This window comes from Acinonyx jubatus, chromosome D4, assembly GCF_027475565.1.
Source record: "Acinonyx jubatus isolate Ajub_Pintada_27869175 chromosome D4, VMU_Ajub_asm_v1.0, whole genome shotgun sequence".
Classification (NCBI taxonomy): domain Eukaryota; kingdom Metazoa; phylum Chordata; class Mammalia; order Carnivora; family Felidae; genus Acinonyx; species Acinonyx jubatus.
In genome coordinates this window covers 29481844-29506288 of record NC_069391.1, presented here as the reverse complement: position 1 = coordinate 29506288, position 24445 = coordinate 29481844, and the positions used below count along the sequence as shown (strand labels likewise).

The following is a 24445-nucleotide window of genomic DNA, read 5'->3' as shown; positions in this document are numbered from 1 at the left end:
TCAAATGGGCCACCCAGGTGCCCCCAGAATTATGAGATTATGTTTTCTATTATAACACTAAGTTTGTGATAATTTGTTATACAGCAATAGAAAATTAATACAAACTTAGAATAAAAAGATCATTAGCTCTCTGAGATCTTAAAAGATTACATACAGTTAAAATGACTGAGAGATTAATTCAAGAGGTCATGGTGCAGAAGGCAAGTATTGTTGGCTGCCCAGTAATGATCTGGACCTTACTGCATGCTGACAGAAGAAATGCACTGGGTATACCTACTTTCATAAACCAGGTATTTATTATAAAGTCTTAACAAAATACTGTGGATTCAGAAATCATACTTTGCTAATCATCACTTTGCAAAAAACCAACAGCATTAATAGTGTTAAGTTAGTGGATAATGAAGCCATTAAATCAGAGAAACCTGAATTACTAAACATTGTTTTGGAGGAGCACCCGGGTGGCTCAGTCAGTTAAGCGCCAGACTTCAGCTCAGGTTATGATCTTGCAGTTTGTGGGTTTGAGCCCCGCGTCGGGCTTTGTGCTGACAGCTCGAAGCCTGGAGCCTGCTTTGGATTCTGTGTCTCCCTTTCTCTCTGCCCCTCCCTTGTGTGCTCACTCTCTCTCTCTCAAAAATAAACATTAAAAAAAATTTAAATCTTGTTATGGAAACCTCCTACCTCAACCACCCTAGAGCTTACCATGGTCTGAGACATAAGATAGTAAGTTTCACTGAGTTAAAACCACTGAGAGTTTTGTAACTGATCTCCTACAGTAGCTGAAGTTTAATCAAACTATTCATTAAGGGGAAAAAAAATCAGCTGAATTTCCCTAAAAGGAGCAAGATAATGGCAGTATGTTCAAATACTACTTGTATTTGCATTCATCTGTTAGTGGGGTGGAGGGCGGGTATAGTAAAAATGACCTGAGATCTATCAGTAACTTGATAATTTAAAAAAAATTAAGTTTATTTATTTTGAGAGAGAGAGAGAAAGAGAGAGAGAGAGAGAGAGAGAGAGAGGAGGGAAGGGGTAGAAAGAGAGACAGAGAGAGAATCCCAAGCAGGCTCTGCACTACCAGAGCAGAGTCCAATGGTCATGAACTGTGAGATCATGACATGAGTTGAAATCAAGAGCCAGATGCTAAACCGACTGAGCTACTGACGTGCTCCTAAATTCAAATTTTAGTAAGCACCTAGCCTTCTTTAAAATCTTGTATCTATGAGCAACCCGTGTGTTTAAGATGGGAAAAGGTAAAAGGCACAAAGTTATACAAAGAATTTAACAAAAGACACATGAATATCAAGGAAGTTAGGATTACAATTTATTTTAATAGATACTCAGATTCATCTTTTTGTCTTATTAGTCAATAAATTAAAATTACATGAAAAACTGAAACAATAATTTTATAAGATGTAAAACCAACTGGTTATTTTTAAACCATCAGTTGTAGTCTGTCAGTAATAATGAGTGAAAGAAAACACAAATCTTAGACTGAATATTAGAAAACATAAAATACAAGTTAAAGTGATTGCTTTTGTTTTCCCCTTTAACTCCCAGTGCTCTTGGCCTCTTTATGATGTCACCTCTCAACATCATTAATTTGAACTTACAGTGCTTACTTAAGTCCTGGCAAATCATAGGTGGTGGAAATGTCTGTACCAAGATTGTAAGTCCTCTTGTCAAATTTTATATTTTAAAATAACTGAAATGCTCTAGTTAGCTTTATATTTATTCTCTTTAGTATAAAGAGATGTCCATTATCATTCATTATAAACAAGAGAGTATGTGTTTAGCACATACATCCTCAAGCAACATCATAGGCTGTTTTGATCCAAGACTCAACTAATTCATTCATTTTAGTGAAATATATGCATAGTTTTGGATAAATCTTTTTGAATGTGATCCTTCATTTTTTTTTTATCATACTGTATTTTGTAACATACAGAATAAAATGTTTCATGGTTCTCATTCAGGGAACTTTCACCTCTTGGAGCCTATTTGGAAATCTCTGGGAATATTTTTGTTTTGTTTTGTTTTTGTTTTCTGTTTTGTTTTAAACTTTATTTTTGAGAGAGAGAGAGTGGCACTGAGAGAGGAAGAGAGAGACTCCCAAGCAGGCTCCTCACTGTCAGCACAGAGCTCGATGTGGGGCTCAAACTCATGAACTGTGAGATCGTGACTGGAGCAGAAATCAAGAGTCAGACACTCAACCGATTGAGCCACCCAGGCGCCCCTTGTTTTTTTTTTTTTTGTTTGTTTGTTTTTTTAATGTCACAGTGACTGAGGAGTCTACTGACTTTTAGAGGGCGTGTATCAAGGATGCTAAACCTTTGGTAATAAGTGGGGCATCCCAACAGAAAGAAGATCAATTAAATACTAACTGTATTCCCCGTGAGAAATACTGAGTAGGCAAAAATACCTTGCAATGAAAAGCAGATTATGCAGACATGGGAAGTTTGACGATAGTAGCTTCCTTACGCTTAATTTATGTTGTGTTATAATGAGGTAGGGAAAGAAGACCTTCAATTATGTAAGCCTTTTAACTATGTAGACTTGGAACAAAGGTGAAAGTACGAACTATGAAATAGAAAGAATGTAACTGGTTTTTATTTTGGACAGTACTTTTGAAGAAAAATAAAATACAACTCTTGAAGATAAACAAAATGGGCTTTAAAAATCCCTAGTGCTTACTCCCTTATAATGCAATCATAAAGGACTACCATCAGTAAAAGGGTTCAATGTATGTGTAATAATTAAAGGGTGAGGGACTTGCTGATAATTACAAAGCAATCTGTACTTTGGCATGTAACATGACAGAATTACACTGTATAATAATTACTTTAAAATGTTGAAGCACAATAAAATATTGATGGCATTACTATTATCATGAGCACTGCATGACTTTCAGAGAACTTCACACAAAGAGTTAAAAACTTATTTTTGGTTCTATGACTATTTCTTTATGTTGTTTTCTGGTATAATCCTAAAACTCTCACGTATCATAGAAGGAACGTGTGGTTCAATTCATAATCAAATGGCCTCATTGTTAGCTAATGAAGCACACATACAAGTCCTTAATAACAAAATCTTGTATTTCTTTGGGTTCAAAAGGCAACTTTGAATTCAGTTACAAGAGAATTTGAGATGCAGAAAATAATTTTGTGCTTTTTCCTCTGAATTCTATGACAGGACCTTAATTCTGGACTTACATTTCTGTGTCATGGCTATCAACTTATAGTTGATAGAAGAAATTTTCTCCTTTCAGTTCAGTTTTCCCCCTCCCCACTTATTCCTCTTTAATACCCTTGTTCATCAAAACCTCAACAGCACCATTCAAATGTTTCTCCTCTTCCTGCCTTTTCCTCCAACTCAGGTTGTATCAGTCAACCCAATCCTTCCATTTCTAATACTGAATACACCTAAGGTTACTGAAGGAAGCAAGAGAGGTTTTCACAAAGAATGGGGCTATCTAAAACGTGAACTTCTTAAACTTCCAGTATTAACTTTTGGATCCCATATTGACTATACATTTTTTTCATCCCTCGAGTTGCATTAATAAGGTCCTCTCCTACCATCTTGCCTAGGAATTCACCTTGATATAGAACAAGGTATAAGAATCTTAACACTATTGACTTATTAGGAAGGATAACTACTTATTGGAGGACTGGGCAGGGGGCAGGGAGGTACTCTGCAGTGTAAGTAGCTAGCAGCATCCCTGGTCTCTACCCACTAGATGCCACTATCAGCACTGTGTGTACATCCCCCCCCCCCCAAACCAAAAGATACACACAATTGTGATAAAAATATCTCAGACTTTGCAAATGTCTACTGCAGGCAAGGCATTAATAATAAACCCAGGTTGAGAAACACTACTCTAGAAAATGTTAAAAAAAAAGACAGCGAGTTTCACCATACTATACCTAGAGTCATCTTTCACCAAGACAATAACCATATGACAGTTGAGTTTTGCCTTAAAAAAGAGACCTCTAGAGCAAATACAAGAGTGACTCAGACCCAGTCTGTCCCTGGAAAACTTTCTGCCAAGTACTTTATGGCTTTATTTGTCATATATCTGATGCAGAATACAAAAATCCAAAGTCAGCCAACAGGATATGTTATGAAACTCACATATAGTGATTGTCTGTAGCCATTTCAAATCAAAATAAAGTAGGTATAACATTATTGAGAGCCCTTATTCTTTGAATTTATTATACATTTCAAAGATATACCAGAGATACAGTTAAAGGTAAGAGTAAGGGCAGGTTTATTGTACACAAAGATTAAAAATTTTAAGACTAAGAAAAAAAAGTCCTACAAATACAGTTACACGTTTACTCCTTTAAAAGGAAAAAAAACAACTTATTTCCAGTGGTAATATAAAAATAGATTTTTGTCATAAAAAATAAAGATCCCCATGTCTCCTACTTTGGGATCTCAATTTTTTATTTAGGAAAACCCAAACCCAGTTTCTCTAACTCATGAATGCATGACATTCCACAATGCTAACAATGGGCACCTTCTTTACTTAAAGCTCACACATATGTGAAATCTAACACAAAATGAAGAATCAGACCTATAAATACAGAGAACAAAGTGATGGTTGTCAGAGGGGAGGAGGATTGTGGGGATGGGCAAAATGTATGAAGGAGAAGGGGACATACAGGTTTCAAGTAATGGAAGAAATAAGTCATAGAATAAAAGGCACAGCATATGGAATACAGTCAATGACACTGTAATAGTGTTGTATGGTGACAGATGGCAGCTACACTTGCTGTGAGCAAAGCATAACATATAAACTCGTCCAATCACTATGCTACACACCTGAAATTAGTGTAACACTGTGTGTCAACTATACGCAAATAAAAAAAATTAAAAGGAATCTTGAGATTAAGGAAAAAAAAAAGCTCAGAGACACTGAGACTGATTTTGAAATGATTAAATGTGTGCACCACACCTGAAGTGAAGGCAGGTGTTTGTGGCACCTGTTTTCCATTGCACCATGGTCAAGATGAAGTACTAGTTATTATGTTTCCATATATATATATATATATATATATATATATATATATATATACACACACACACACACACACACATATATATACACACACATATATATAGCCAGAGATCTTAATTCAAAAACTAGGTATATCAAGACAGAACAACCTTTCTGACTTGTTGCATTTTTTATGAATTAACCAATTGTTTCAAAATAGAAAATATAAAAAAAATATGTTGACTCCGTGTGTGTGTGTGGTTTAATAAAAACTTTAAAAATGGAATCTAACTGCATCCTGGTCTAGAAAATTTCTTGATGTCCCAGAGAGGTAAAGGGAGAGATGCTATTACCAGCAGGACCAGATTTAGGCAAAAAAGTAGAAAAATGCTATCTATTCCCAACAGGTTAAATTTATTGAATTGCTTATGGCATATGTAAATTTACACAGGAAGTGAGAACTAGAGTATTAAGATCATGGCTATTTTGGGGTCCTATAAAATCTTCCCAGTGAAAATGAAAGAGAACTAAACTTATTTGTCACTAACCCTAACCTAACCAACCTTAAGAAATGTTAAGAATTTTCAACACCATTAAGTTACATTGTGTCACTTTCTAATCAACCACTCTGCCCCTCCCCGACAACAAGCTGTTAAATTACCATAGAGAGCCTTGCCTATGCTTGAAATTCATACAAATTAGATCATACAGTATATACTTTTGTGTTTCTGGATTTTTTCTTTCAGTATAATTTCTTTTTGATTCATTCATGTTGCATATATCAACGGTACATTCCTTTACATTGCAGAGCAGTATTCCATTACATGAATATACCACACTTAGTTTTTCCATTCTGCTGATAGACATTTGAGTTACTTTAGTTTTGGGTTATTATGAATAAAGCTGCTATACACATTTTGTCCAAGTCTTTTTGTGAACTTCTCCTGGGTAAGGTACAGTGGAAATGCTGAATCATACATACAGCACACATATGTTTAACTTTATTTTACAAACATCAAGTGGTTTTCCAAAGTGACTGTACTATTTTACACCTACCACCAATGCTGAACATGTCAGATACTCTACACCTTTGCTGTTATGTCATTAGCCTTTAATTTTAGTTGTTTTGGTAGGTATAAAGTACAAAGGATGTCTGTGAATCAGAAAATATATATTATGTATATGAATAAAAATATAGGTTTATACATATGCGTGTGTGTGTGTGTATATATATATATATATATATATATATATATATAATTTTCCTCAAAAATTCACACAGAGCCCAATAATCTCATAGACTGTGAGATCATGATCTGAGCCAAAGTTAGACACTTAATTAACTGAGCCACTGAAGCACCCCTTTTAATGTTTATTTTTGAGACAAAGAGCAAGCGACCAAGAGCAAGCATGAGCAGGGGAGGGGCAGACAGAAAGGGGGACAGAGGATCTCGAGCGGGCTATATGCTGACAGCAAAGAGCCTGATCCAAGACTTGAACTTGTAAACTATGAGATCATGACCTGAGCCAAAGTCAGACACTTAACTGAGCTACCCAAATGCCCCTTAGTTTTCTTGCACATATTTCAATAAATTTACCTCTAAGTAGTATTTTTATGGTATTGCAAATTATACTGTGTTCTTAAATTTATATTTTTAAATTTTTCCAGTTATATTTAAAAATATGTAATTTTTAAAAAAAATGTTATTTAAATCCAAGTTAGTTAACATATAGTGTATTAACGGCTTCAGGAGAATAATTTAGTGACTCATCATGTAACACCCAGTGCTCATCCCAATAAGTGCCCTCCTTGATGCCCATCATCCATCTTGGCGATCCCCCCACCCAACACCCCTCCAGCAACCTTCAGTTTGTTCTCTGTATTTAAGAGTCTCTTATGGTTTGCCTCTTTGTTTTTTTTCTTCTTATTTTACCTTCCTTTCCCCATGTTCATTTGTTTTGTTTCTTAAATTGCATATGAGTGAAATCATATGGTATTTGACTTTCTCTTTCTTTGCTTAGCATAATACATTCTAGCTCCATCCACGTTGTTACAAATGGCAAGATTTCATAACTTATGTAATTAGAGCCTATATCATACAATCTTATTACATTCACTTAACAGCTCTAAATAATTTTTTAAGTTTATTTATTTTTATTTATTTATATTATTTAAAAAATTTCTTTAAATGTTTCTTCATTTTTGAAAGACAGAGGGTGAGCAGGGGAGGAGCAGAGAGAGAGAGACACAGAATCTGAAGCAGGCTCCAGGCTCTGAGCCTTCAGCACAAAGCCTGATGCAAAGCTCGAACTCAAGAACCATGAGGTCATGATCTGGGCCGAAGTCAGATGCTTAACCAACTGAGCCACCCACGTGCCCCAATTTATTTATTTTGAGAGAGAGAAAGAGAGCACAAACAGGGGAAGGGCAGAGAGAGAGAGAGAGAGAATCCCAAGCAAGCTCTGCCTTGTCAGCATAGAGCTCAACACAGGGCTTGAACTCAGGAACTGAAATCATGACCTGAGTGGAAACCAAGAATCAACCAAAAGTGGGATGTTTGACTGAGTCACCCAGGTGCCCCTCCCTAAATCATTCTTTTTGTAGATGTTACTGGATAGTCCACTCAAGCACGTCTTCTGTGAACAAAGACAATTTTACTTCTTCCTTTCCAATCTTAATGTTTCATTGTCTTATGGAACAAAATAGTCTGGATTGCAAGGTTGATTAGAAAGAGTGAGCATCTTTACCTTATTTCTGGTTTCTAGAGGAAAGATAGTCAACATCCACAACTGATTTTAGAAATGAGTATTGTCCGGAGACATTTTATCCATTTGAGGAAGGTGTCTTCTATTTCTATTTTTCTCAGAGTTTTAAATTATGAATTGATATAATTTTTTTCAAAAATTCTTTTGCGGGACGCCTGGGTGGCTCAATTGGTTAAGCATCCGAGTCACAGAGAACTCTCTCTCTCTCTGTGCCCCTACCCGGCTGTGCTCTCTCTCTCTGCCCCTACCCCACTTGTACTCTCTCTCTCTCAAAAGTAAATATTAAAAAAAAATCTTCTATATATCTTGAAATTATTAGATGAATTTTCTTATTTGTTATTTGGAGTGACTGCCTGGGTTGATTTATACATGTTAAACCAAACTTATATTCCAGAAAGTAAATTTCAATGACCATGATGTATTTGCCATTTTATATATTGTTCAGTAACTGGTTAACAAATTGCTAAGGAAGTTTTGTGTCTGTGTTAGTGCAAGATATTAGTCTATATACTCATTTCTCATAACTTCTCAAAACTTCTTTGAGAAGTTTTAGTGTCAGAATTATTTATATTCGTGTCAAAAATGAGTTGAGACTTCTTTCCCCTACCTCTTGTTTCTCAAAACCTTGTGTAGAGTTAGTATTTTTCCTAAATTTTTTTTAAGATCTGAGTTTAGGTCTGTGCTTTCCTTTCTTGGAAGGTTTTTGATAATGGATTCAATTTACTTATTATGGAGACCATTCACATATTTATTATTTAATCATGTGTTTTGCTAAATTAGTTTTACAAGGAGCTCATCTATATCATTTAAGCTGCTGAACTTTTTGCCATAAAATTATAAATAATATTTCCCATTATCCTTTAAAATCTACGTAGTTAAAAAACTTGCATCAATCCTGATATTGGTAATTTGTATATTCTCTTTATTTTATCAGTCTAAGAGTTAATCAATTTTAATAATTAAAAAAAACAAATTTTGGATTTTTTAATTTTCTTTAATTTTGTGTTCACTTTGTTTCTGGCTTATAGCTTTATTATTTACTCCCTCTAACTTTGAACTTAGTTTGATATTTTCCTAATTTTATTCATTTATTTTTCATATTTTCCTAATATTAAAGCAGGGATTTAAAACACTGTTTTAAACTTTTTTCTAATACCAGTCATTAAAATTATAAATTCTCCTTTTTGAACTGTAGTTCACAATTTTTGATACTATGTTATTGTTGTTTCTTTTCGTAAATGTGCACTGTGATTTGATGATAGGTTATTTAGAAGAACGATTTTTTTAAAAAATTGTATATTTTCTATATAGTGACTTTGATTTCTAATTCAATTACTTGTTGATTAAAGAACTATAGAAATTTTACAAGGAATAAATGGATCATGCCTATGTACATTTTAAATCACAAATTTAATATTGTTTCATGAATCTGAAATATTTCCTCTTTCAGAGTATTTAAAACAGAGATGTTCATAACCATAGGTGAACATCAAAATTTCTTCAGCAATATATTAACATACATTGGCTAGATCCAATCCTAGAGATTCAGATTGGCCAGATCCAGACTTAGAGATTCAGATACAACAGGACAAGTGATTTTAATGCATGTCCTCAGTTAAAAAGAAAAACCATCACCAGCAACAAAACCCAACTGTGTGGATAGAGCTACAGAGTATTATGTTAAGCGAAATGAGTCAGAGAAAAATGAATACCATATGATTTCATTCATATGTGAAATTAAGAAACAAATGAACAAAGGTTAAAGAAAAAGAGAGGTAAACCAAGAAACAGACTCTTAACTACAGAGAACAAACTGATGGTTACCAGGGGGAGATGGGTGGTGAAGTAGGTTAAATAGGTGATCGGAATTAAGGAGTGCAGTCGTTGTGATGAGCACTGAGTGATGTATGGAAGTGTGATAGCACTATATTGTAACCATGAAACTAATATTACACTGTATGTTAACTGGAATTTAAGTAAAAGCTTAAAAAAAAAACTAAACCAGATAACTTATTGGTTAATACATCCTAAATTTTATTCAATTAAAATCATTTAAATTTTTATAGAGTGACAAAAATGTGCCAAGTTTTGTGCTAGGAAATAGAGCCTAAATAAAAATATCAAGATACTTATTTTAATGTACTTTATTTTTCAATTTTTTTGAGTACAGTTGACATGCAATGTTACATTAATTTAAGGTGTACATTAGACTTCTCTATTCATTATGCTGTGTTCATCCCAAGTGTAGCTACCATTTGTCACCATAAAACGTTATTACAGTATCATTGCCTATATTCCCTATACTGTGCCTTTTATTCTCTTTTATTCTAGTGACTTAGTCATTCCACAACTGGAAGCCTGTATTCCCATTCCCCTTCACCCATTTTGCTTTCCCCCACAAACCATTAGTTAGTTCTGTTTATGGATCTGGTTCTGCTTTTTGTTTACTCACCATTTTTTTTTTAATTTTACTATGTACTTAATTCTTAATATTTATATAATGTCAAAATAAGTAAGATCCTGTGTGTGTGTGTGTGTGTGTGTGTGTGTGTTTATGCATGTCTGTAAGCCCCAAACTCACACACGATCAACAATGGCTTTATTTTTGTAATGCAATGAGATGCTGTAAAATAACATTTTTTAGGGGTACCTGGGGGGTTCAGTGGGTTGGGCATCTGACTTGGGCTCAGGTCATGATCTCACTGTTTGTGACTTCGAGCCCCACATCAGGCTTTATGGTGACAGTTCAGACCCTGAAGACTGCTTTGGAGTCTGTATCTCTCTCTCTCTCTTCTCCCCTACTCCAATTCTGTCTCTCTCACTCTCAAAACTAAACAAACATTTAAAAATGTCTAAAATAACCTTTTTATATGAAATATTAATGTATGCCTCCAATGCAAATATTAGATAATAAAATTCCCCTTTGTGGGAGCAAACATGCTCATACAGTACTGAAACAAATGGAAACTTTTAAATGAAAAATACTTTGCAAAATAGTTTTGATTTCTCAGATATTCCTGAAGAACAAAAATTAAAACAAAAATCCGTATCGATACTTATGGTGCACACTGACACACATACACATTCACACACATATAAGTATGTCATTAAATGGTTCAGATTTGCTTAAGTTCTGAGAATATTTTGAGGATCTGATTTTGCTTAAGTAATGCTTTTAAAGTGACATATTTGCTAAAATTCAATTGCAAGTGAATCTGGAGCATGAGACAGAGAAAAATAATTCAACTATGATGTCACAATTCTTTTTTAAAGTTTATATTTCAGATATGGCAATTTGGTAACTTTCTAAACTGTTTTTTATCTACTTTGTTTTAGTTATGTTAAAGTTTGTGCAAAAGACACACATGTACTCATTTCTGTTTCTTCTAGAGTGAAGTAATCTTACATAATAGTAGAGATCTGAGAATGCAAAATATTTCTCTAGTTGGTGATGGCAAGTGCTTACACATAATAGTGATCATTAGAGTGATTATATATAAATTAATTAAAAACTTTCCCTCTTATTTTAATAGCCAAAAAATAAACTTTGGAACATATGATAATTACATTCCAGGTAAGAAAGAATATTTACTTTTGAAACATGATTAATTTTAGGATTATGATTATTTTAAGGATAAGTGATTATTATCCTCTATTCAAAGGGATAAAGCAAGAGCTCTTACAGAATATTATTAAAAATAAACCCTTTTACTTATAAGGCACCTTACTCATGGACTCAGCAAACACTTTCTAAGATATTTTGTTTTTAAATCAAACAAAGTTTAAGAAAATAGGTTTAGCAACATAAAGGTGTTATGTTAGAAATCATACATGTTAGAAATAAAAAATCAGTTAATCTTACAGTTGAAAAGTAGTCTAGAAACTGGATAAACAACTCACCAATATCCACAATGACTTGTACTACATTCCTGCTAGACTATATCCCCCTGATAATAGGCCAAAAACCCAACAATCTGATGTTGAAGGCCTTCATATATCAAATGATTTTCCCTCATATAGTGAGCTTAAATATCTCTTTCATTCTGTATATCTTCTCATCAATCCTGTTTTCAGGAGACTCATGGGAAAAGTATATTTTCTCTTACACAAAGTACTACTACTGCACGTGTTTAAATGCAGTGAAAATCTCTCACTAGTTTCATTTGTACCCTAAATGTCTCTAAACCATTCTCTTATAGTTTCCAGGTAACTTTACCCTCACAGTCACAATTCTATAGGTACTCTTAATTTGTTAGATTTTTTCATTAATATGCCACTTACATTTTTTTCAAATTTTTATTTAAATTCTAGTTGGTTAACATATAGTGTAATATTGGTTTCAGGAGTAGAATTAAGTGGTTCATCACTTATTTATAATACCCAGTGCTCGTCAAAACAAATGCCCTCCTTAATACCCATCACCCAATAACAACAATGCTGTTATTAAGTGCACAACATTTACTCTTATAACTTGGAAAATTACTAACTAAAGGAATCTTAAGCAGTAGCATTTAGATTCAATCATATATTTACGAAATATTTTATAACAAGTACTGTGCTAAGTACTTTGGAGGCCTCAGAAGTAGTTACCATATTTTCTGATCTCAATAGAATTTATTCTAACCTAAAGAATCTATAGCAAGAATCCAGACCTGGAGAGACAGAAAGATTATAAGAAAGCAGTAAAGATGTTTCTTTGCATTTATATCACAGACTATATTAGTTTTACAATGACTAGTTATCTGTAAAACTGATCAAAATAGAAAAATAAATCTTTATTTTCATGTACTGATAGCAGAGAATTCCAAATATTAATAAAATAAATGAAGCCATAATTCGTATCATTTGTTTATTCATGAAGTCTATTATCTTACTGCCGTTTTAGTTCTGATGAAATTCTACTTACTCTAAAATGTTTGTTAAATATTTTCTTATTTTAGTCAGTGAATTAAGCAAAAAATCATGGAATCAGCAACACTTTGCCCTGGTATTTCCCAAACCACCACGGCCAGGAAAAAAAAAGAGATCAAAACCATCTCAACTACGAGACAATACAGCTCCTGTGAGTATTGAAAAGATCATATAATCTTACTAGTGATAAACTTGTGAAATCATGTATAGTTGTGTGTTTTACAGATCAGTGCTGACCAATGGGATTTCTGTGATGATGGAAATATTTATGTCTTTGCATTCCAATTTAGCTATTGAACATTCATTTTGAGAGGCTAGTCCAACTGAGGAATTGAATTTTACATCTCAATTCAATTAATTTCTCTTGAGGCTTATATACCATATTGGACAGCACAGTTAAAGGTAATTCAAACTCTACTACTTGACAAAAGTAGATATATTTTATTTTCATTTCACTGTATAAAAATTGGCCTCTTATTTCATATTATTTCTTTAGTAACACAACACTATAGAAATGTGTGTTCAAGAAGCACAAAAATCTGAGGATCCTAATACTGCAGTTAATAAGAACATTCAGAAAATGTTCCCTGGCTAGAGAAACTCCCTCATTAAAGTTGTGGGGTTATATTATACCCTGATGAAGTTTTAATACTTCTTCAATGTAGAATTCAGTATTCTGAATACTTGAAGATAAATATTTCTTAATGTGTGTGGAGTCATCATGGGATATGAAATGTTAAAAAAAAACTTTCACAAGATAAATGTATCAACTCTTGTTTGTTTTAGGGAGTGTTTCTAATCAGTAGTGATCCTAGCTTATTCTGTAATCTCACACTCTTTGCTTTTCCTTTCTTTCTTTATTCAATTTATTTTTCCATTATTTGTTATCATTACTTGCAAAGTTTGCTTTTTTTGCAATTAAGATTTTACAAATACTTGGTTAGGAGTTGAAAATAAAATGTACCATTCTGCACAAATTTACTTGCACTGAATGTTACAGATTTTATCATTGTAGTTTCCTATCTGAAAGATATCAATTTATACCTTGCCAAACAGTAGCAGTTTTAGGCTTGTACTTTTAACCACATGTAGCAATCCAAATTCCAGAGACCTTGAATGTGATAATAGAGAATAGGATATGCCTGAACATGAAACTATTAGAGAATAGTTTCTGAGTTAGCCTAGTAATGGAGAGTGGGCAGAATATTTTAAGAATTCTCCAGAACACTGAGGAAAAAAAAGCCTCCCTGATTGTGAAATCAGAAATTCTGATATGTCATTACTCAGTGGAGGTCTATACCAATTTTAACATAATATCTTGAGGGAATTATGAAGATCCTCTAAATTGAAATAAGGCCCACAATAATACATGAATATCAATTAGTCATAAAAAGAATGAAATTGGAAAAGCAAAATAAAGTATGAGATCTACAATGTATCCACTTATCAAAATCTAAAATCTTTTAATGGTTGAAGTTAAAATGTATTTGATATCTGGTAATAAAGGCTGTGTAACTTGCACACAAGTTGTTCATCATTATTCTAACCAATATTTCAGAAATATGATGAAGAGAAATTAAGAGAAGGTCCTAAACGACCGTTATGGATGCACAGTTCTTTAATGAGAATTTCTGAAAGACCATCTGATTATTTAGCTGCCAGGATATGGCCCCAACATAAACCAACCCATCACCCCAAGGAGGTTGCTAAAGTAGCAGATGTACACAAACCTGTATCTCCAGCAAGAGGTAAGAAAGATAAAGAACACAAGAAAGCAGACAAGAAAGACAAATCAGAATCAGAATCAGAATCTACAGTTTCAAAGGGGCCACTAATAACTAGGAAGGAGTCAAAGAAAGAAAAGGATATAGAAACAGGAACTAAAGGTGAAAAAGATGTTGCAAAAACAGATGTCAAAAAAGAGAAGAAACATACAAAGAAGGGTAAGGAGTCAGCTACAGAATCTGAAGAGGAACAAAAAGGTGCAAAAAAAGATACCAAAAAAGAAAGAAAAGATTCAAAGAAGGGTAAGGAGTCAGGTACAGAATCTGGAGGTGAAAAGAAAGATGCCAAGAAAGGTGACAAGAAAGAAAAGAAAGATTCAAAGGACAAGGAGTCAGGTATAGAATCTGAAGGTGAGAAGAAAGATGCCAAGAAAGATGCCAATAATGAAAAGAAAGATTCAAAGGACAAGGAGTCAGGTACAGAATCTGAAGGTGAAAAGAAAGGGGCCACAAAAGGTGCCAGGAAAGATAAGAAAGACTCAAAGGACAAAGAGTCAGGTACAGAATCTGAAGGTGAAAAGAAAGATGCCAAGAAAGAAAAGAAAGATTCAAAAAAGGGCAAGGAGTCAGGTACAGAATCTGAAGGTGAAAAAAAGAATTCAAAGAAAGATGCCAAGAAAGATAAGAAAGATTCAAAGAAGAGCAAAGAATCAAGTATAGAATCTGAAGATGAAAAGAAGGGTGCCAAGAAGGATAAGGATGGGAAAAAAGATTCAAAGAAACCGGGAGAAAAAGATGATGAGTCAAAAGACAAGAAAGAATCCAAGAAAGATGCAAAGAGAAAGGTAAGTAAAAAAGAGAAGAAAGATGAAAAGCCTAGTGGGATAGATATTGAATCAAAAGATGATGCCAAGAAAGATGCCAAGAAGAATGCCAAGAAAGATGCCAAGAAGAATGCCAAGAAAGATACTGACACAGAATCTCCTGATGCAAAGAAGGATGCAAAGAAGGATAAAAAGGATGCAAAGAAGGATGCAAAGGCAAAGAAAGGCAAGTAGGCCTTGGATAAAATTCAAAAGCACATTCGATAAAACAATTTTAGCAATCTGATACCAAATCTATGAGTGACAGGGGGCCTCAAAGAATCAAATAATTTTTAAAATGGAGCAAAGAAGAATACAAAGAAAGACTCATAAAATCATAAAAATATAAAGAAGAAAAGAAAAATTAAGAGATGATTCAATGAAGAACTTGGAGGATACATATGCTAAGTTTGGGGATATGAAGGATTCAATGAAAAATCCCTAGAAATGTTCAAAGAAGAATATTCAAATCAGGATGTAGAAGTTAATGACACTGGATCTGTGGATAGCAAAAAAAAAAACCAAAAATATATCAAGACTTCAAAAAAATCCAAGGAGGTAGACAATCTATATAATCAAACTGTGAAGCTGCATCCACAGATTTAAATAAAGAACTATAGGTGTATCAGAGGAAGTCAAAAAAATTTCAGAAAGTCTTTCAAATAAATACAAATTAAAAGTAGCATTCTTCAAAAAAAATACGGAAGGAAGGAAGGAAGAAAAGAATTGCTTCCTTGTGAACCTATACCGTCATCCCTGAAGCGTAAACAGCCACACCAGGTTGATGGAAATTAAATTCCACATCCAAGCCAAGACAAACACACTTGGTAAGTTAGTTTTGTTTTTTAAGCGAAACTGGATTAAACAATAATTGAGTCAATTTGAGGTTTGAATTGAAATATACGATTCTTATAAAAATCTGTGTCATCTGCCGAGTATGTTTTGCTGGAATTTGGTACAATTGAGTAGAATTTACTTAGGGCTTTCTCATTATAGAAATTACTGATGAATTTGGTAACAATAACACAAGAATGAAGACTTTAAAAGTATCAACAATAAGGTTAATTAGAATTACTTATCATGAGAGAGGAGACTGAGTTTTGATACATGGAAACTAACAATTATCAAGAGTTTGTTGGGGTTTTTTTTCTTTAAACAGAATATAGTAGCCAACTTCTCTCCATTTAAGACAGGAAAATCAAACTTTTCCAAATTACCAAGGTAAGTAAATTTATTTTTTATTTTATTTATTTTATTTTTGGGGGTGTGTGGGGAAGGAGAAAAGGGAGGGGGGGAGAGAAAGAGGGGAGGAGAGAGAGAGAGAGAGAGAGAGAGAGAGAGAGAGAGAGAGAGAGAGAGAGAGAATCCCAAGCAGGCCCCATGCTCAGCACAGAGACCAACATGGGGCTCAACCCCACAACCGTGAGATAATGACCTGAGCTGAAATAAAGAGTCAGATGCTCAACCGACTGACCCACCCCAGGTGCCCCGCACCGTAGTAAATTTAAACAAGTCATATTAAAGAGACACCTGATAAATTGCTAATACATATACAAAACCAAATTATCCAGAATTCAACAGGGTCTAACAGAGTGAAAGCATTTACATATTATTTATATATGAAAATAATTAACTTTGTATTTTTATAACTATGTTAAACTCTCTTGTGATCCATAAGTCCTATTAATGTGACAAAAAATAAAAAAAAAAAAGCAATATAAAGCACAATGCAAAACTCTCTGAATGCCCAATTAGGGGAAATTAAATTTCTTTAACATTTTCTCTCAGATAAACTCAACATTGTTGCAGAACTTGCTAAGTGACTTTCTCTCACTTTTATGCATCCCAATATAAATTCTGAATACAAAATAAAGCTTCTCCTTGATACTCCTATTCCACATACTTTCAAGAGCTAGCTTTCTGTGAACAGAAGTATAATTATGTTGCCTGGTCTTTAAACATTGGCCCTGTTCCCCTACATCAACTACTCAAGGATTCATGGCTATTGTAATTTATCGTCTTCCAGGCTGCCCTGCCTTGCAGATCTGACTCAGTTGTAATGACATAGAGTCAAATCCTGTCCCACTATTCTCTCCCTCTTCCAGGAAAATCATTCTTTTTCTCCCTTTGCTTTATAGTAAAATACTATATTCAGATTTTCAAAATTTTCTGAAAATGTTAGCATCTCTCCGAGGATTTAGGGAATCATTTAAAATCCCCTAGGGGAGCCTGGGTAGCTCAGTTAAGTTTCCAGCTTTGGCTCAGGTCATGATCCCATGGTTCGCGAGTGAGAGCCCCACATCAGGCTCTGTGCTGACAGCTCAGAGCCTAGAGCCTGGAGCCTGCTTCGGATTCTGTGTCTCCCTCTCTGTCTGCCAACTCTCCCCCACTCATGCTTGTCTCTCTTCCTTTCTCTCTCTCTCAAAAATAAACACTAAAACATTTTTAAAATCCCCTATTCCTTTAAAAAAAGCCCTTAGATTATTGTCTAACATAGTATTCAAAAGTCAACTTTTAGGTTAAAATTTAATGTATAGTACAATAATAACTGAGCTCCTGTCTTTACCATTCTACTGAAATGCATGAAGGTCCCCCGAGAACCTCTTGGAGTTCCAGTTACAGTCTTTTTATCCTAGCCCCTCTTTTCTATGTATTTCTCTATATTTATTCCATCTATTCCCATGGCTTTATACATCATTCTTATTCTGTTGAATCCTTCGTTTTATTTTTTTTTTAAGTTTATTTTTGAGAGAGAGAGACAGAGACAGAGACAGTGAACGGAGGAGGGGCAGAGAGACAGGGAGAAAGAGAATCCCAAGCACGCTCTGCACTGTCAGCACAGAACCTGATGCAGGGCTTGAATGAATGAACTGTGAGATCATGACCTGAGATGAAACTAAGAGTCAGATGCTTAAACCCACTGAACTACCCTGGTGCCCTGAATCCTGTATTTTAAATCTAGTACTGACCTTTCCATTTAGATCCAAAATCATGTGTCTAAATATTAAGTTAAAGCATATACTCGACTGTCTTCTAGACATCTCAAAATTAACAAGTCTCAAAGAGAGCTCAATACCTCTCCACCCAAACCTGTTTTCCCCAGGTATTCACCAACTCAGTAAATGACTTCTGACTCAATCAAAAATTGGTGGGTCATTCACAATTATTTTGTTTCTCCATGCTTATCTATTATTAAGTCCTGCCTGGCTACCACCAATATTTAAATTGTTCACTCCATTTATACCACTTTTACATTAGAAGTCCAATCAGCCATTATATTTCACTTGGAAATCCCAAAGCCCCCTAAATGCAGGTAAAACCGCCTACTTCAACTCTTGTAACCACCCAACACCCCTTCTCAACACAGAAATCATGTTCCTCCATTACTCTAAGTCTTCTAGTGTATGGATGTCACATTTAGCATAAGCTTGCTTGCTTTTTCTTTTTTTTCTTTTTTTTTTTCTTTTTTTTTTGCTCTAGCTTATATAGCCTTTAATTATCTGGCTTCTGACTACTTATCTGCCTTCATGTGGTAGCAAAATTGTCTACCATGCTCTTGTCACACTGGATTTCTTTCTGTATTTAACCATATAGATCATTACACTTTCAAGGCTTCACACTGTTTCCTCTGCCTATAACACAATTCTTCTAGAACTTTACATTGCTGACTCCTAATTATTTATACTTAGCTTAAATTTTACCTTTCCAAACATTTAAAATATATTTTATTTTTAGAGTATTTTTAGGTTCACAGAAATATTGATGATAAGGGGCAGATTTTTCCCATATATCCACCTATACATGCATAGCTTCCTCCATTTATCAACATCCACCACCCGGGTAGTATATTTATTACAACTGATAAGCCTACATTGACATATCATTATCACTCAAAACACATAATTTCCATTAGGGTTCACTCTAGGTGGTGTACATTCTATGGATTTTTAATGCATAGTGACATATATCAACCAACAGTATCATACAGAGTAATTTCACTGCCCCTAAAAATCTACGTGCTCTACTGTTTCATCTCATCTTTCCCTTTTACATCTGGCAACTGCCGATCTTCTCACCATCTCCATAGTCATATAGCTGAAATTATAGAATAGGTAACTTTTTCAGGCTGGCTTCTCTTATTTATCTACATGCATTTAATATTCTCCCATGTCTTTTCATGGCTTGAAAGCTCATTTCTTTTTAGCATTGAGTAATATTACATTGTCTAGATGTACCACAGATTATTTATCTATTCACCTACCAAAAGACATCTTGTTTGACTCTAAATTTTAGCAATACTGAATAATGATGCTATAAACATTCATGTGCATTTTTGCATGTACATATCTTTTCATCCTATTTGAGAAAATACTATGGAGTGCAATTGCTGGATTGTATGATAAGGATATGTTTAGTTTTTTCAGAAGTAATGTATGCTTAAAAAATTGCTAAGAGGGGATCTTATGTTTTCTTATCATATAGATGACGATAATAATATATAAAAAAGGTAGGAGGAAACTTTTGGAGGTTATGGATAATGCTTATGATACAGATTGTGGTGATGGTTTCATAGGTGTATACGTATCTCCAAAATCATCAAGTCATCAAGTTGTACACATTAAACTTGCACAGCTTTTTAGGTGTCTCATATATATATATATATATATATATATATATATATATATATATATATATATATATAATTCTAATTGTTATTTATTTAGCTCAAAAGGATATGGATATGGCCCAATCTCATTTGACAAGGCTCCTCTAATGTAACTCTACTCCATTTCAAAGGGCATTGTTTTTTTTTAAGTTTATTTATTACTATTTTGAGAGAGACAGAGAGCACACAAGTTGGAGAGGGGCAGAGAGAGACAGAAAGAAACAGAATCCCAAGCAGGCTCTTCACTGTCAGTGTGGAGCCTGATGTGGGGCTCTAACTCACCAACTGTGAGATTATGATCTGAATGGAAGTCAGACACTTAACTGACTGAGCCACCCAGGTGCCCCACTTTACTCCATTTCTAATGGTTAGCTCAACTTGGAAGTTGTGTTACCTAGCTTAGTACCCTCCTTCCTATTTATAGACTGGTATTAGTAGACTTTTATTTTAATTTCCCATTCCCACTCCATAAGAGAAATTAAGATTTTATCCCCTCTAAAATCCAGGGGGAAAGTACACATAGTTTTTTTGTTTTTGTTTGTTTTTTTTTTTTTTTTGAGTCTTTATATGTAGCTCTGATTTCTGAACTAAGTTACTTAATTCTTCCAGAAGGACTACTAGGATAACCTCTCAATGACTTTATTCATCAGCTTATACCTTGACCTATGGCAGAGGATATTAGCTTTTCTCCAAAGCTGTGTTCTATTTCCCAAATGTAGGTTATGAGTTGTTAGAAATATATGGAAATTATTAAAGAAAAAATTATATTGCCACTCATATGAAATGTAGGGTTTTGGCCATTAAAATAAAAATATAATACAGCAATATAAATATCCTCCTATCGATGACAATTATACATGTCTCTAAGAAGTATCTAGTTTTCTAACTTTTAGTTATTTGCTAACTTTTCTTCACACATAACAACGAGCAGCAGAGACAATTAGTTGTCAATTATAGGGTATTTTTCTAACCCTCTTTACCTTGTCTCCTTAGTACCAAAGCCAAAAGTGGAGGTGAAACAAGTTAGCAGATCAATTCAAAGGCAAAAATCCACGTAAAGGACAACCTCCTACTCAATAATCCTGCCATATCTTTCACTTCTCAATTTAGCCTTTTAATCACACAGTTTGAATGTATAAGATATTTTTCCTCTTTTACTGATTCATTTTCCCTCGAGTAAAACTGAGAGCTGTAAAAGTGAAATACAGATGTGAAAGAATTGCTAGCTTTGTATGCTTGTTAATATATGATTAATTCACTGCAAAGGCTTGGAGTGGTGGCTAAAGAATTTCAAATGTGACTAAAACCACAGAATATCATAAAAAAAAGAAATATCATAAAACAAAAACAAATCTTTAGAAACGTGTATGTCCTGAAAGAAATATGTCAATCTTCTGGCCTCCTTATGTGAAAAAATAAAGTAGTATAATAGATCATTAATTAGTCATGTCTGCTTTTATAGAATTCTATAAATATTCCACATCATGACTTATCAACTGCAGTGGTATGGTTATTTGCAAGGTGCTTTCGAATTATTTTTCTCCTCTGTATGTGTATGTCTGTGTGTGTCTATGTAATATTGTCAATAACACAGAACAAGTAAGAAAATCTGTTAAAAGTGAATGTCATGAAAGACGAAATGACTGATGGATTTGAGAACTCTGTTTTATGTAGGGGGAACAAGTATCACATTATGTCCGATTTTCTAAAACTGTAGGAAAATTTAGATATTATCAATTTTCTTTAATTCTAATAAAACTATCAACAATAATTTTAAACATATAAATAGGAAATAAGTACTAACATCAATAACAATTGATTTTGCACTCAAACAGTATTTTCTGCCTGTGTTTCACATAACTCAAAGCACCACTTATCTGTTTTATAGATGGAAATAGTTCAAGCCTTGTCCTAGACTTCTAAGATGCTACTCCAATTGAAAAAAAACCTAGTTATACCTGTATTACAATCCACACTCCAGCATGAAGTAGACATCTGGAGATTAACATGACTTCTCCATGCCATTCTTTATCTCCTTTCAGTTGCTAGTATTCATGAGCTTCTTTCAAAGGGCTGAGTCCTCAGTGATATCTGCACTGCAGTATATATATTATCTCCTTAAGAAATGTTGCTGTAAAACTAATTGAATTAAAAACATTTTCTCCCATTCCACAAATTGCCTTTCACTCTGTTGATTGTTTTCCTTGCTGTGAAGATATCCTTTGAAGTAGTGCCACTTGTCTATTTTTTGCTTTTATTGCCTGTGCCTTTGTTGTCATACAATCCTTGTCTACACCAAAGCCATAAAGATTTTCCCCTGGATTTTCTTCTAGGTTTAAGTTTTAGATTTTGCATTTTTTAGATTTTAATTCATTTTAAGTTGATATTTCCATACAGTGTAAGATAAGGTAATTGCCCACTTTCATTCTTTTGCATGTAAATGTTGTTTTCCTAACACCCTTTGTTGAAGGGACCATCTTTCCCCATTGTACTCTTGGCACCCTTGTCAAAGCTCAGTTGACCATTTTGTGTGGATTTATTTCCGGGCTCTCTATTCTGTTCCACTTGTCTATATGTCTGTTTTTATGTAAGTACCATACTATTTTAATTACTGTAGCTTTGTAATAAATTTTGACATCAGAATGTTGATTCCTTCAGCTTTGTTTTTATCAAAATGGTTTTGGCTATTTGGGGTATTTTATGGTTGCATATATATAATTGTTTTTTCTGTTATAGTAAATAATGTTACTGAGATTTTGACAGGGATTGCACTGAATCTAGAAAATGCACTGTGCAGTCTAGACATTTTAACAATATTAAGTCTTCCAATCCATAAACATAGAATGATTTCTATTTGTTTCTAATTTCTTTCATCAATGTTTTATAGTTTCAGTACACACAATCTTTTACCTCCTTGGTTAAGTTTATTTTTAAGTATTTTATTTTTGATGCTATTGTAAATAGAATCATTTTCTTAATTTCCTTTTTCAGATAGTTTATTACAGAAACACAACTAATTTTTTTAATTAAAGTATAATGGACATGCAATGTCATATAAGTTTCATTTGTACAACATATTGATTCAATAATTCTATACACTACTCAGTGCTCACCATAAGTGTAGTTACTATCTGTCACCAAACATTATAATATTATAGACCAAACCCCCTATCCTGCCTGTACTTTTCATCTTCATAACCACTTATTTTATAACTGCAAGTTGTATCATTCTCTTTATGTATTTTACTCATCCTCCTACCAACCTTCTGTTGGGCAACCATAGTTTGTTCTCTGTATCCAACAATGTCTATGTGATACAACTATTTCATATAAATTTCACCTATATCGGAATCTAAAAAAACAAATGAACTAAGAAGCCAAGAAACAAAGTAACACAACTGATTTTTGTATGTTGATTTCACATCTCAGGAATTACTGAATTTGTCCACTAGTTTTATTTATTTATTTTTTGAGTTTACAATAAGGGTATAGTGTATTTATTATTATTTGTAAGTTGTGTGGTATATACCCTATATATAAAGTGTATAATAGCCTTATGTATAAAACACATACATTTTTTCTGAGAGAGACAGTTGTTAAACATTTATCAACAAACCACCACCTGTGCCTCACTCTCATATAGGGAAGGGGGGATTTTTTTTGTTTTCACTCTTAGGACAATTATCTCTTTTTATTGAGAAATATCCAATTTCAGATTTCTGCCTATTGGCCCTTTGTTGTTTTCTACAGTGTCAAAAGAGCTTGGCTTAAGGGCTACTACAAGGAAAAGAAGGCAGCAATTACCTATTTTCTTTATAATTAAAAGTGGCTTTTAAGGATGAATGTAGTTGACCCTCGAAACACAGTTTGAACTGTGTGGTCCACTTATACGCAAATTTTTTACAGCACAGTTCAGTAACTATACTTTCTCTCCTTATGTTTTTCATAATATTTTTTTCCTCTAGCTTACTTTATTATAACAATACAGTATGTAACACAAATAACATACAAAAATATATGATAATTGACTACTTATGTTATGGGCAAGGTTTCCAGTCAACAGTAAGTAGCTTACTACTAGTTAAATTTTGCAGGGGTGGGGGTGTCAAAAGTTATACACAGATTTTTGACTATGCAGGGGATGGGTCAGCACCCCAAATTCCTGCATTGTTCAAGGGTCAACTATATGTACACACTGCATTATCTTTGCTAATAATCAAGCTGACCCAAAATGTATTAGTTGTGTCTCTGAAATTATTTTATGAGTTTGAAAAAGATTTATGTTTGTGATATTAGAAAAACTTAAAAAAAAATTTTTTTTTACTTTTTAAGAAACCAGTATGCACTCTGAGAACCAGAGTACCTACATTTTAAACCTGCAAACTACCAACTCTGTTATCTGCTTAAATGACCTCTCTGTACTTAAGTTTCCCCATCTGTGAAATTAACATGATAATAGAATCTATGGCACAGGGTTGTTGTGATAGTCAATGTGTGTAAAACATAAACAGTGCCTAGC

At 33.7% G+C, this 24445-nt stretch overlaps 1 protein-coding gene across 11 annotated transcripts in view; it reads left to right on the top strand.

Moving 5' to 3' along the window:
* Window positions 1–1578: 1578 nt before the first annotated feature.
* Window positions 1579–24445, top strand: part of CYLC2 (cylicin 2) — a 42939-nt gene continuing 20072 nt past the window's right edge. For 6 of the 11 annotated variants that reach the window (XM_027039586.2, XM_027039585.2, XM_027039581.2 and 3 more), the window contains exons 1-5: window positions 1579–1666; window positions 11296–11336; window positions 12703–12824; window positions 14232–16087; window positions 16420–16481. In XM_027039586.2, the coding sequence (XP_026895387.1) occupies window positions 1650–1666; window positions 11296–11336; window positions 12703–12824; window positions 14232–15455 (1404 nt within the window). In that variant the 5' untranslated portion in view covers window positions 1579–1649 and the 3' untranslated portion in view covers window positions 15456–16087; window positions 16420–16481. Of the gene's footprint in view, window positions 1667–11295; window positions 11337–12702; window positions 12825–12963; window positions 13076–14231; window positions 16088–16419; window positions 16482–18363; window positions 18409–20919; window positions 21071–24445 lie in introns of those variants that run through there. The other 5 variants (XM_027039582.2, XM_027039583.2, XM_053204860.1 and 2 more) reach the window with 4 other exon arrangements.